The sequence below is a fragment of the Grammomys surdaster genome, unplaced genomic scaffold (genome assembly GCF_004785775.1).
Source record: "Grammomys surdaster isolate TR1022 unplaced genomic scaffold, NIH_TR_1.0 62, whole genome shotgun sequence".
Taxonomy (NCBI): Eukaryota; Metazoa; Chordata; class Mammalia; order Rodentia; family Muridae; genus Grammomys; species Grammomys surdaster.
Genome location: NW_021604564.1, coordinates 10,700,443 through 10,715,349, shown reverse-complemented (window position 1 = coordinate 10,715,349; position 14,907 = coordinate 10,700,443). Strand labels below are relative to the sequence as shown.

The following is a 14,907-nucleotide window of genomic DNA, read 5'->3' as shown; positions in this document are numbered from 1 at the left end:
TTATATGTATCAAACAAGAAACTTAATTAAGGCAATGCTTCACATGTTAAAAGCTATTAAATCTCAAAACTTCTAAAATATGGGCAATTAACCAGTTCATGTCCCCTTAAAAAGAAATAAAAGCACATATTTAAGGAATTATGTGCAATTATTCAGTGGGACCATCGAGAGAAGCTGTAATACTGGGTCCTACATATCATGTATAGACTCTCCTATGAACTGGTCTAGCTCATTGACACTTTGTATGTTGGTCTAAAATACTAGTTGTAAGTAGGATGCTTACTAAGTGTAAAGGTTCATATTCAAAATCTCGTTATATAATTTCCCTGGAAAAAGCCCCTTAGGATTCTTTATTAATATTTAAGAGGTTTCCTAATCATTAATGAAGGTTTCCTTCACAATTCTGCTCTTCTTAAACTTCCTGTGTTTAACAAGAACTAAAGAAAATGACAGAATTATGAATATGCTTATAAAAATGTACAGTTTGACTGGAACTAAGCTAGTATTCTAAGAACTCATGAAGGGCCCACTTTAGTAAAGACTGAAGTAGCTATTTATGTAAAGCAAAAATTTGTAGGTAAAGAACAAAATTGATATACTTTATTATCTATTATATAGGAAATAAAATAATAAGGAAGGTTCAAAAACACTGTAGCTCTAAAATATTCATTATTAACTACTTAAGAACATTTAATACATGAGCTGACAATGGGGTAGAAAAACTGACAACATGTGATTGTTAAAGAGCATGACCAGATACTACTGCATATTATGATGTCTGATTTATTAATTCCATTTATCAATATTTTATTTTGTTTAAAACCAAAATAAATACTTAAAACTTCAACTAGTCTTTATTAACAAAAAAAGACTTAGAGACTGTGCAAACAAGTAAAAATATGGCACTCAGGTATAAAATTTGCCAGTATCTGAGAATTCTGGTTATAATAGAAGATTCTTATGTATACTAAAGGTTTTTAATATACTAAATTAGCTTAAGTTTTGTAATTTTAGTTTATTTTAGGAATCAACACATGTTATATTATTCAAGTTCAGTGTTCCTTTGAAAGAAAAAAAATAAGTTCATAACAAGAAGAGCTCAATATTCTAACTTTTTAGGCAAGACCACACCCTCTGAAAAGTTTGAAAAACTAATTTGGAAATTCAAACTGCCCCTAATATCTGTAATTCCTTCAAGTATAAATTTCAAGGAAAACGAAAGAGACTTGCTTGGGTACAAACCCTAGCTTCTGCTGACATGTTTGCACTTTCGACACTGCTCAGGTGGATCTGCTTCAAGGTGCACGGCTAGTCTTCTCAATGTGTGCCGGTATTGTCCTCCAGGTGAACAGAATGGCTCTACCAAGACTTCATTACTGTTCACAGTGGGTGCTTTGTAATTCTATGTAATTTTAATTAAAGGAGAATTCTGAAACAGCCTCCTTCTGTGCTACCTCCAAGCATACAATTAGCAGAGTACAGTGTCTGCTGCGAACAGTTTGGCTAATGATTTCAGTTTAATAATTTAGTATTGCTTCTTCAATGCCAACTGTACAAGAAAAATAAGAAGCTAAAATTTTATGTGGCAAGCAGGTATTTTAGTTGTGTAGTTTAACAATCAGGAAAAGAATTACTCTCCCTTTTTTTAATCTGACAACTCCACAAGCCCCTGAATCTTCATATAAGAGGGAACGCAGGAGCTGGAGAGTTGGCTCAGTGGTTAAAAGCACTGCTTGTTCTAGAGCACTGGGTTCAACTCATGGTGCCCACATGCAAATAGCAACTGTCTTTGGCAGCTCAGTCACTAGGCACACAGGTATACATGAAGGAAAAATACCCAGAAACAGAAAATAAAATAATTGACATTTAAAAAGAGACAGTACCTTTTGCCTGACAATTTCAGGAGAAGATAAATGTAATGACTATGCCTAGCAGATGATTATAATATAAAATACAGATCAAGCACATTAGCGTGAAATTCATATATCCAGGAGGGAGGCAAGAATGCACACATACACACAGGCATTGGCTCATGTTAAATTGATCTTTCTTTAAGGGGCAATTTGCAACAAGCCTAATGACTATTTTATGAAGTTGTCATAAGGAAGCCCATTAATTTTGTGCTAAACTAAAAATCAATTATAAAGTTAAAGAAACTAAAAATAAATAAATAAACTCTTGCCTGAAAATTGATTACCTCAAAAAGAAAGAAAGGCAGACAGACAGACAGACAGACAGACACAAAGAAAGACTTCATGTTCTGCCATGAGCTATTTTCTCAACATGGAAATCTGAATAAGCAAGAGAAACTGTCCTTTTTGATTTAAAAATGACTTTTCATTCAAAGAAATTCCTCTATCACAGTAAACAAATGTGGCACTTAAATTCATGTTTTCTTTCTAAAAGGAGGGCGAAACAGTCTCTAAATTGTCTCAATTCTCCGTGTGATCTATAACATGCCTCCTCTGGAAGCTGATATCTTACCTGGAAGTTTATAGGACAATTTAATTTGATTAAAATATTCTAAAGTAAAGAAATTAAACTGTATTTTCAAACAGCACTTTCAAACCAATATTAAACAAAATATACTTGATACAGAGGTGTTTATGAGCATACAGGAACACAACTTGGTCTCAAATAGCACTGTTTTATTTACAGTCATGTTTTGATATGTTCCATATTTGTGAGTGAACCAAAATACAGGTTAGCCATTTCAGCAGAAATTACTATGTTTTTAAAATATATAAAATCAGTTTGGTCATATTTCTTTTTGGTTGTTTTTGGTATTTCTACATTCTTGTTGAAAATCACATAACATACTTGTGGTCAGTGAATCTTAGCAAAATACTGAAACTCAGACTGGGAGAAAATCACAGTGCTGTCACTAGATGTTGCCATTCTGTACTTGAACTTAGCTTGATCAAAGCACACCTACATGATTAAAACCATGGCACAAAAAATGCTGAGAGGAGCCCATTTGCTGTAGGAAGTAGCATGAATATACTTTGTTTTTATTGTTTTCTTCCAAAGACTAGGTTTGGGTTGGATGAATGAATGCTGTAACTACTCTAGATGCAGCATTTCTATCACATTCTGTAAGTGTATCAACCACAAGTTCTCAGGTGCACACACTTTTGCCGTGTAAACAATCATTTGACAGTACTTAAGCAGGAAGATTAAACTCCGAAACAAATAATGCAATGACCTAATTATACTCACAAATGGGACCACAAATGACGTAATGTAATCATGTATTTGATACAAAGCTCCACAGTCATAGAAGAGGGATTGATGACTTGACTCTAGATAGAAATGAATCATTGTCCTTACTTAATAGTCCGTGAATAGCATGCCCATCTCTTGAAAACTAAGGTTTAGACAGAAAACAATGGGTGCCTGTTGTTCTTTTCATAAATAGCTATTAGTAGGAATTGCTTAAGAAACATTTTGAGAAAAAACAGCAATATAAAGACATTAAAATCATGTCCTTCTCTCCTTAAAATGCAACAATATACTGTGTTTCATTACACATGTTGTTTGGGGATAACAATAATTGCCAACCATTTGTTTTGCAGATATTCGGGACAGTGGGGGTCCCAAACCAGTGATGGTGTACATCCATGGTGGCTCTTACATGGAAGGTACTGGAAATCTGTATGATGGGAGTGTCTTGGCAAGCTATGGCAATGTGATTGTCATCACAGTCAACTATCGGCTTGGGGTACTTGGTAAGATATCTCCTACTACTTTCACGATCATTGTAAAGTATGTGCTACTTTTGTTTGGCTTCAGTTTCTTCTGTGCTTCCTGATACCTTTTTTTTTTTTTTTTTTTTTTTTTTGTGAACCTGGCTTTTTGAAAGCTTCAATGAGTTCCTTAAATGTTCACATCTTGAGTAAAGGCAACTTTGGAAATTTTTAATCTTGAAGCAGAATGGTAATGAAGGTGTTGATCATTGATGGTTTTGATTGTTGGGATGTACCTTGCACCTTGTGGATGACAGTACATAAGTCTGAAAGCTAATGGCAAAGGCCTTCAGAAACCAAGTCCATGAACAGATGTTTACTGCGACTTTGCTTTTGTGTTGTGCTGTGCTCTTAGATGCAAATTCACACTTCTGTCTAGAACCCTGGCTAGACTAACTTGGAGAAGTCATTGTTACTGTTGTCATGCCTGCATTTCCTCTCTTTTGTCTTTTCCTGTGGCCCCTTAAATAATTAAGAATAGTGTCTCTGAGTACATTTTAATTGAATGATTTATTTTAGAAAAGAATGTATCCATTTTTTAAGGTGACAATCAGTTCACTTCAGACATACACAGTGTTATGAGAAGGAAGATAGAGTCAAAATTGAGATCCTTAGTTTTAAAGAGGAATATAGAAAAACTTTAATCTTAGTAAAATATCTGTTTTATTTACTAGACAAGTTTTATAAGATAACCTGCTATTTTACCAATGTGAAGTCAGAATATTGACAGCAATAAATAGAAAATAGTATTTAATAAAAATTATCTATGGTGCTTTTAATGTAACTTGTTTAAAATACAACATATTCCCTATGGATTTTATCTTTTAATCTTAATAGTTCTAGAACTTTAATCACAGCTTCAAGTCTCAAAATCATTGTGTTTAGATAATGGGATATTATGCTCTTGATTTAAACTTGAATTTTATACTATTTCATATCATTTTTCATATCATACATATATTTTTGTCATGGGGAGAATAACAGCTTGTGACTTTCTCAGTCTTCAGTAGCTATTTTGACAATGTGATACAGTTGAATGATTGATGGAGTGGATATCCTGAATCAATGCAAGTAGACCATATTTCTGCAGCCTGCTGTTCAGGTGCATCTTGCTGATCAGAGTGCCTTGTCATGCATTGTTTGAGTAGAATTATTTTGTGTGATTAGGATGTACTTCTCACCAGTGAAAACTCAGCTAATTAGAGGTTGAAGAAAAAGATGTTCATAATTTTCCTTATTTTTTGTAGTTGTCTTATTTTATTCTTAAAGAACATTTTCATATGAAGGCTTTCAGTACTTCAATGTTTTTATTTTATAATATTAAATTTTATAGTATTTCTATAATTCAGCCACCGTAATATCTATTATTGTCATATACTTCCTAATTTTTCCAATTGAGTGCAATGATATGTTGGTACACTGAAAACTTAAAAGAAATGGTGTTTGTAGCCACACCATATGTTATCTTTTCTGAGAGTAAGTTGTAGTCCCAGCATAATTCCCTATGCTGTGCTTTGTGATTAAGTTAATGGAAACTTTACCCGTTCCTCTCTGTTTCCTTTTTAAAATGTTATTTCCTCTTTTATGGGTGTCTTTAGAAATAGAAGTCATAAGGACTTCACAGCTGATCTGGCTTAAATTCTACATGTGTGCTCACATCTTGTCTTTTAAAACCACAATATGGTTGAGTTCCAGCACAACAATTTAAGCAGCTTAAATAAATGAAGAACTCACTCAGTCACTTGGACTGTCTAACCATCAGCTGCACTATCACAGAGGGTGAGACTTATTCCAGTTTGGTCTGTTCTGTCTCTGAGTCTTGAGTTTGCTACTTTGAATCATGTTCAGCCAAAAACTGCTTTTCATTAAACTCTTCTTTTTTTCTTGTTTTAAAAAACTATCATTTGTTAATTGCATATACATGTACATAACATACTTCTGATCCTCACATTCATAAAACTCTTACAATGAAAAGGAACGTACATGTATTAGTGAAATGGTCCAAGGAAGCCGTTCTCTACCTATGGATTGTGACCCCTACATTGGCTGTTGAATGACCCCTTCACAGGGGTCGCCTAAGGCCATTGGAAATATATACTTACATGATGATTCATTACAGTGTGAAAGTTACAGTTATGATGTAGCAACAAACGTAATTTTATGGTTGGCAGTCACCAAAACATAAGAGACTATATAAAAGGACTGCAGCATTAAAAAGGTTGAGAACCACTGGCCTAGTGCATATTTTAAAGTATTATTTCTAGAATAGTTCGATTTGGGCCAGTTTCTTTCAAAACAAAACTGTTGGGAATGTGCTCAAATGAGATAAGCCAAAAGAGAGAGAGAGAGAGACACTTACACACAGAGAGACATACACAGAGAGAGAGACAGAGAGAGACACACACACACAGATATACACACAGAGAGAGATAGAGAGAGACACACAAAGAGAGAGAAAGAAAGAGAGAGAGAGAGACTGGGAGAGAGGGAGGGAGGGAGGGAGGGAGGAAAAGAAGAAAGGAAGGAAGGAAGGAAGAAAGGAAGGAAGGAAGGAAGGAAGGAAGGAAGGAAGGAAGGAAGGAAGGAAGGAAGGGAGAAAATACCAGCACATTTGTTACAGCAACTTTACAAAAGTGTCACACTAAAACAGATCAGCCACCATCCCGCTGACGTATGTCAATGAGGGCTGTAGGTATTTGAAGTCTCCGTGGTCAATATTTATCTACAAACAAGGTAAGCCAAGTATTCTTAGGCGTGAGTTCCAAAAGAATGTTGGTCAAGCTGGCTTTGGGGTAAATGCTGAAAAATAGGTTCAAAATAAGATTTTTATCTTTTATCAGAGAAGATTCTGCACTGTGTTTTGATTCTGGTGTTTTGTTGTGAGGATCAGTTTGGGAAGCCAGTGAGTAATTGGCTAATTACAGTCCTGTTGCTCTGGGGTGATTGGTTGGAAAGCCAGGCTGTTTGGAATAGGTGAAAGAATTGTTGCTTTGGATTTGCCGTACTTGATCTGCTTTAGAGTTTTAGTGATTAGTAATGAAGTAAAAATATTTCAGTTATAACATTCATATCACTGTCTACTGACCAAGGTTCTAGATTTAAAGCATGTTGTGTGAAAAATAATTTGTTCAATACAAGTTAGGACTGGCATAGAGAAATTCGTCAGTATATTCATGAGATTGGTGGTTGGCATCCCTTCCAGAACTGAGACCTTCATGTGGTATCCTTTGGCCAAGCAGCACAAACTCTCACTTGCAACCTTTCCCTCTGAGACAAACATCTGTGTGCTGAGAGGAATAGTTGCCAGTGAAGTTGACAAAGCACACAAGATGGAGGAAGCAGGACTCTGCCTTTCCATCCACTGCCTCAATGTCACCCTAAAATCCCTGGTGACTCTGCATTGTACTCTATACATCCAGGCTTTAACTTCATCCTGCTTACAGTTTTATTCTCATTCAGTTTTGACATAAGCTAGCTCTGTTTCTCCCTCACTCAGCATCTGCTGTTTAAATCACTGTTCTGTACATCTTAGAAATGAGGATAGAGTAATTATTAGTTGGTTATATTGTAATTTTTTAGTTTATGGATACTAAAAATTATTAACTCAGTTTCTTGAGAAAGGTTTAGGTTATATTTTCTTATAGGAGAAGATAATCTATATAAAGCGTTTGGTTTGTAATCTGGGAAAATGTGTCCTTTAATGGGCATAAGTTACCAATTGTGATGACATAAAATGTTTCCTCTATAAGATGCAGTGAATTCATGTCTTTGAAAATAGAAACTGTTCAAATGACAATGTACTTTTAAATCTCATAAAATAAAAAAGTACAAAACACTTTAATATTACAATGTGTTTTAACTACTCTAAATTTAGCATAAATTTGTTATTTTCTGTGTAAAAATAAAAATGAAAAATTCAATGCCACTGGGTTTAATGTGTCTGGAAAGGACCAGGTAATGGTGAAATTCTTGACTATAGGCAATAATACTTTTAATTTTTTGATATTTAATTTTATTTTTGAGACTTCTAGTCAAAGAACTTTTGATCATATTCACTCTCCAATTTTCTCAACTCAGCCACATCCCCTACCCTTAAAATTTATGGCTGTGTTTTCTCATTCTTTCTTTTGTTTTTTAATTCTTCAAGACCAGTGTCTGTTGTCTAAATATTCTTGGGTGTGTGGTTTTCCACTGGTGAGTGCTTGACCTCACAGGGGTTACACTATTAGGGAAAACTGTCTTTTCCTATAGCTAGCAGTTGTCAATAGCTCCATATCTTGGGGAGACATAGTGTGCTAAATTTCCTTCCCCATGCTGGGATTTGGTATGGTTAAGCTGGTAAAGGATTTGTGTTCATGACTTCTGTGAGCTCATATGTGTGTCTATCCTGCAATGTCCAGAAGATAATGTTTCCTAAGAATCAGTCATTCAGCAGCCTTTGTGCCACACTCTTTTGTGATGACCTCAGAAACTTGAGAGAGATTTTGTTGATATATATTTTTCCTTTAAGGCTGAGTATTCTACAGTTCTCTGAACATTGGCCAGTTGTTGGTCACCACCAATCACACATAGGGATGTCTTAGGCTAATGTCTAATGATCTATGGGTTTTTTGTTAAGTTATTGAGATTGTTAGTATGTCTATTTAGCAGCGTGATATTAGTATGTTTTCTTGTATGGCTTATGGATGATCTAGATAGAGACACTAGGACAAATAATGGTGCCAGGTGTGAAGTTCCTCTTGTGGAGCAGGACTTTAAGTTCAAGGGCAACGTAGTTGGTTACTGGGCTGATATGCATGCCACTCTTGTCAATGAATACATGTTCTCAAGCCCATCATTCATTTAGTTTGCAGTTGGTAAATTTGACGAAAACAGTTTGATTGGTGACTCCTTTTCTTCTCTAGCAGCTTACATGGAGCTGACAGGTCTTTGAAAGCTAGCTATTAAGGAGGAAGCTTCCATGGTTCATGTGTCCTAAGCCTTTCTAAAAATCAACCAATTTTGGGGAAAGATCTAATTATATACTTTACTTTGTACTATGTATTTAGTGTAATCCATCAATAAGGAAAACATTGAAATACTATTTTATCTACTTATATTAAAATTAGTAAATTTAGTTTATAATATAACTAAAGGCTAAACAGTTTGAAACAATTTTTCTTAACTTACTGCAAATCAATTTTAATAAACTGTATGTTTTTATTTTGTTCAGTTTGGCTAACAAGATTTGATGATTCGTGTAACTAGATTCTTGATGCTATGCTAAGGATAAAAAAAAAAAAAAAACTACAAGCGAGCACTCACAGATAACTAGTGTGATCAATCTCCACTGATACCATTCAATTTAACAATATGGATTTTTATGAGGACATAAAAGTAGATACAGAGTTGTCAAAAAGAGTTTCTTGTTTTCAAAAAGAGTATGATTAATGGAAAGATGAGTTATTCAGATGAGAAGAGTAATTGACCTACTTTTTTGTTATATCTAAATTACTTTCTATGTCAGAACCCTAACATATATATTTTTTTCCCATGGGTTCGTATTCTTTGTACAAGACCTTGAGTTTTACTAAAAGGAAGACAAAATACATCCTTTCTTTACTTTTTATTTATCCACATTGCTCTTATCCTGAAAACCTGAAGTAGTGTGTGACAAATAGACACAGAATAAGTAAGTTGTAATTTATATTTGGAAAGTATTCATTTGAAAAGAATTGCATGCCCTATTAGCCAAAAAGCATTCTAAAGGATAGGGAATTACATGTCTGAGTCACCACTCCCATAAAAACGTAAGATGTATAATAATTAAAATAAAACACTAAGAATCTTTCTCACCTTACGCTACAGAGATGTGTTATCATATGAGCTGCATTATTTTTATTTGCAACATGAATAGTAGAGTTGAGTGAAAATTACGTTACTAGAAAATGTAAAACAATCTTCAGTGTATAGTCCTTTCACCAAGTTTCAATAAAATGAAAAACATAGCAATAAATGCTCAGATTTCTATAGTGTCATTCAGCAGAGCGGAAACAAAATCCAGTGAGCCAATAAATCTGGTGATTTTACATGTAAATACAGAAACCTAAAAGGCAATTAAGAACAACAGAAAATTGTGATGGTCGATATATTTCTTCTGTAACATACCTGTTGTTTCAACTGAATTTAATAAAGTTTAGGTGGTAATCAATTTTGGATTGATTATTCAGAAGAGCACCCTACAAGAGAGAGATTGTCTATTTGGAAAAAATAAACAAAGAAAAAAAACTAGGTAACTGATACTATGTACAATAAATTACATGTCTTTCATTTTTTTCTATAAACTCTAATATACTTCAGGAAGCTTGGGAAAATAGTCTGCTACCCATATATGCTATAACTTAGAAAGGACACATTGTAGTCAGTTAATATAGATACTAAAAAATTCTTACAAGAGATATTCCGGTTATGTTTGTTTATTTATTCACTATAAACTTCACAGTGGTCTGCAAAGGCTTCTGTTAATTATTGAGGGTATGGCATGACATTTACATGAGAATAAACCTGACATTTCTTGCCTTAAGGGCTGAGAGAGATGTAATTAACAATAAAATCAGCAAATGATAGTCACTAGGTAGCAACTCAGTTCACAGTCAGCATTTGAATTATCCATAGGGTCTAGAATAATGACAAGTGAAATGAGGAGAAACATACTCTAGACCAGACTTTGAAGAAGCCCCTGGATAGGGGACCCTAGGGATGCACACTGGCTTGCCAATACCGCAAGTCCTTTCTGTTATAGCAATATTTAAATTCTATGTGTTCCTGCCTCTCATTCTCATTCCCGGTTCCTGCTAAGAAAGGAAGAGGGACAGTTTGTGTGACATGAGCACACTTTTTATAAAATGTATTGCTTTAAATTAAACAATGGAATGTTACAAAATATAATCACTTCTGAAATGGATTGTGAAGTTGAAATGTAAATAAACAGATTCAATGAGGACATTTTATCTCTAGTAGTAAGAGTTGCTCGGGATTTTCTTATATGTTTAAAAAGATAAAGATTTAGAGACAGTAGAAAATATCCCTAAGTATTTTTAAATCATCCTAAAGCATTGAAAACAAAACGAATTTATTTTTTAAAAAATTAGGTCAAATACAAAGTACACTCAGAGGGCTGCCCAAAACTGCAGCAGAATGTACCTGTGGCAGACTGAGCAGCGTTATCTTTTGAAATATGAAATGCAGAGGGATGGTGTCTCAGTGGAATGATTAGCTGTGAGCTGAATGTTGAACCTACAAGCATGGGACAGGAATTGTCAGACTTCATAAAGATGATGGCAAATTCCCTTCCTTGCCTGTACTAAGCAATGCAGTATAATAAACAATACTACAGTTGCTTAATAAAAAGATATTAGTCTTTTATCTAAGACTGTTCTTGCTCTTGTTCCAAGCACACAAGAGCTTGGATCCTCAATGTTGCCATTTGTTAGGCTTTTAAATTGTGTTTCTGCCCTCTGCACCAGTGACTACTCCTGCTGGAATTCCTGGCAGCCTTCCAACTCCCTTCCACCACATCTCATTTACAGGTGCACTCTGTTCTTTCATTTCTGTCCCTCAAGTCTTCCCCTGAACTACCTACTCTGTAAACATTTGGGCGCTGTTCCTTTGACATTGTCTTTTTATTCGGAATTGTCCCAGTTCATTTTTTTTTAAAGCAGATCATTGTCTTTCCTAGACTTGTGTCTTCCAGCTAACTCTAGATCCTCAGATTCCAAACTCACATGCAGTTCTATTGCATATCATAGCTAGGCAGAGTACCTTAAAATTAAAATACGGTTTTGTTTTCCTTCCTGTTCCTTCCAGTTTTTAACCTCTCAATGGTTAACAAAGTTTCTGGCATCCATTCTATGGTTTTCTTTTGCTTTGTTTTTCCCTGCTACTTTCTTTCCCTTTTTAAAAATCTATTTTTATTTTTTGTTTTCAATGTATCCTGAGTGCAGGTTCCCCTCCCCCATTCCTTCCAGCTCTTTACCCTACCCACTTTCTCCTGCCCAGATCCACTCCTCCTCGATTTTTCTTCAGACCTCCTGGATAAACAGGAAACTCTGCACAACAAGATACAGTAAGACTAGGGACAAACCTCCATATCAAGGCTGGGCATGGCAACCTACATAAGAGGAAAAGGCTTCCAAGGGCAGATGAAGGAGTCAGAGACACCCTACTCCCCCACAGTTAGGAGTCCCACAAAAACATCAAACTGTGACAGAAATTTCCCTGTCCAATCTATTTGCAGCAGGAGGCCTATGATTGCATAGGGAAAAGGGAGGCAGGGCTAAGAGTGACAAAAACAGGAACACAGGGAGAGAGAGAAAGGCTGAAAATGGCAGTAGACCCAAGTGAACCCGAGTGACTTTTGTAGTCTCGGGTAGTTATGCATATCAAATAGTTAGGATAATTGGGATAACTTGTTTAATTGTGTGGGCATCTTGGATATTGGGACTTTCCTGATAAACTAAATCCATTGGTTAACTATAGCATTAAGAGTTTTGATTTTGATTGGTGATGGGTAATGTGGTGGCTGATCGAGGGGTGGATGATGGTTGCATTGGGATAGCGTGGGCATAAAGGGGAAGCTCTGGCCTCATTAGTGTGGGAACTTGGAGGCTAAGCCACGAGCCAGCCAGACGCATCTTTTCTAATACTTCCTGCAACATCAAACCAACAAAGATAACATATGCAGCAGACCTACCACAGACCATGCAGGAGCCGTGATTGCCACTTCAGTTGTCCTGGTGTCCTTGACCCCTCTGGCTCCTACATCTTTTCCTTCTCCATTTCTAGTTTCTACAGGGTTCTCTGCACTCTAAGGGGAAGGGCCCGGGTTTCCTGAAAATTTCAAACCTAGAACATTGCTATTCTTATTAGCAGAGGTTGCCTTCTATGTCAGTCATCTTTCTGTTACTATGACAAAACACCTCGACAAATCAACTGAAAAAGTAAAATGGCGTATGTTGACACATCATTTTGACTCTGTAAGTGCATGGTTTCTTGGTTTCTTGAAGCCACCTATGGTGAATCAACATCACTGATGAGAGTACACAGAATAGCATAGAAGCTCGTGTCATAGAACCTGGGTATCAAAGAGGGCAGAATAGTAATATCACCTTCAGCACCGCATCCCTATTGCCATAATTAGAAGCAATTGTTTGTTACAGAAAATAAAGTTGTAGAATCTCTTTCAATAATGATAGCATTTTAAAGATTGTCACTTTGCGTAAAAATAAGTTTTAAGGAAGATGTAGCATTTCAATTTTTAAATTTATTAATTTTTCCATATGTGTTGTTTGTGTGTGGGAGGGGGGAGGGTGTGAATGTCTCTGTGCCTGCCACATATGTCTGGTCAGGTGAGAGGACAAGATGGAGGAGCTGGAGTCGCTGAATCCGTTCTCTCCTTTTACCATGTGGGTCCTTAGACATGGATTAATGTCCTTCCAATAAGCCCCACCTTCTGAAGGTGCCGCCACAGACAGGTGAGAAACCCTTGTAGCATATGGTCAATCAGCACATTTAAGATCCATCACAGTCTCTGCAGGTATTCTGAGAACTTTCACCCACTCAAGACAGGCTGTTTCTGAATGTAGTTGCTTGCTTGTTGCGTGTTCTCAACTTCCCTGTTTCTGGGGCCAAGTTATCATCCTTCCATTGGTTCTTCTGATGAAGTGGGCTCTTGACTGCTTGCTACTGCCCCCATAGCTCAAGTCATCTGTTGTTCATTCTGGTATTGTTATGTGTACTAATAGCTTCAGAGGATAGAAATTATGCTACCCAGATTAAAACATAATTCCCAGATTTTACAAGGCTTGCTAAACTCCTAAACCTGGAAGAGTGTTCTGCACAAAGAGACTTCAATAAACCTATAATTGAATTCACTGTGCTTTTCCTCGGATAGGTGCATAGGAAATAAAGAACAGAGGCTTGCACTGAAATGGTTGGCAGGAAAGAGAATCAGCCACATGTAAAAGGTACATTTTACATCCCTCATAAATGTGATAGAGCTTTTTAAAGATAAACAGTTTGTTCCATTAGCCAGAAAGCTACTTGGATATCCAGATCTAAATGTTGTCTATTCTAAAACTCTTTTATGCATTAATGATATAACTGATTAAAAAACTTATTAGTGATTTCTGCATCCCCATGAAGTGTGTGTGTGTGTCTATTGTGTGTGTGTGTATGTGTTCTTCACATACTTGCTCCTTGTTTGAAGTGACGGAAGCATTGATATTAAGGAACCTGATGATCATGGTAGATACTGATCCTTGAAGTCAGAAAAGTGCAATATCACATAAAACTAACCCATGCACTAACAGATGTACTAAGCTGCAGGGTTTAAGTCTATTTTTTTAATTAAGAGTAAGATTATATTCTTAAGGACATGTGTAAAAGAAACAGAAGATGGCTGACGTTTCCGTTAATTTTTACCTTTTGATTTCCTGTAGGTTTTAAGCTAAATTATATACGTGTAGCTCCTGCCCCAAAGAGAAACAGAAGTGGGAGATTCTGAACTCTGCTGTAGAGATGTGAGGCTACAGATTACACGGATCAGATTCTCCTCCATGTTCTCCTACCCACATATCTCTCTGAGCAGCTAGTGGCATGAGGACCACAGATTTACTCAAATAAATAAATAAATACCCCAAAGCCCAAATGAGGCAATGTCCATGAAGTGACTTATGCCTTTCTATATCACAGAAGAAAGCCCAGTGATAAAACACATCTAAGACATTAATTTTTGTGTCACAGCTTCTGCATTATTACAATAGAGCCTGGGAAATGGCATCTTCTATAGAAAATTCATCATTCTTGTTTAATATGCAATGTACTCAAATAAGCAAAAGCCATTTAAATGAGTTCTTTGTAGTAATATTATCACAATTAGCAGCAATTATTTCTGACGGAAAAAGATTTGTAGTGATATTATATTATTTAGTTATGCTAGAATTCTTTAGGGTTTTTTTTTTACTTCATATGAAAATAAACTTTAAGAAAAAAAATTTTTTAGTAAAGAAAAGATTTTGTTTTATTAGAGAGTTTTACCATGAAACATGGTTCCATGTTATCTCCTAATTTCAAGGATTCCGCTTTTCAGAATATAATTTGTCTTTTTTGTTGTCTAGAAACT

The 14,907-nt window shown here is 35.6% G+C and overlaps 1 protein-coding gene across 6 annotated transcripts in view; it reads left to right on the top strand.

The window, feature by feature from the left end:
- Nlgn1 (neuroligin 1) overlaps positions 1-14,907 on the top strand; it is a 670,827-nt gene that overhangs the window by 220,868 nt on the left and 435,052 nt on the right. For all 6 annotated transcript variants that reach the window (XM_028763729.1, XM_028763755.1, XM_028763745.1 and 3 more), the window contains one exon: positions 3,576-3,728. In XM_028763729.1, the coding sequence (XP_028619562.1) occupies positions 3,576-3,728 (153 nt within the window). The remainder of the gene's footprint in view (positions 1-3,575; positions 3,729-14,907) is intronic.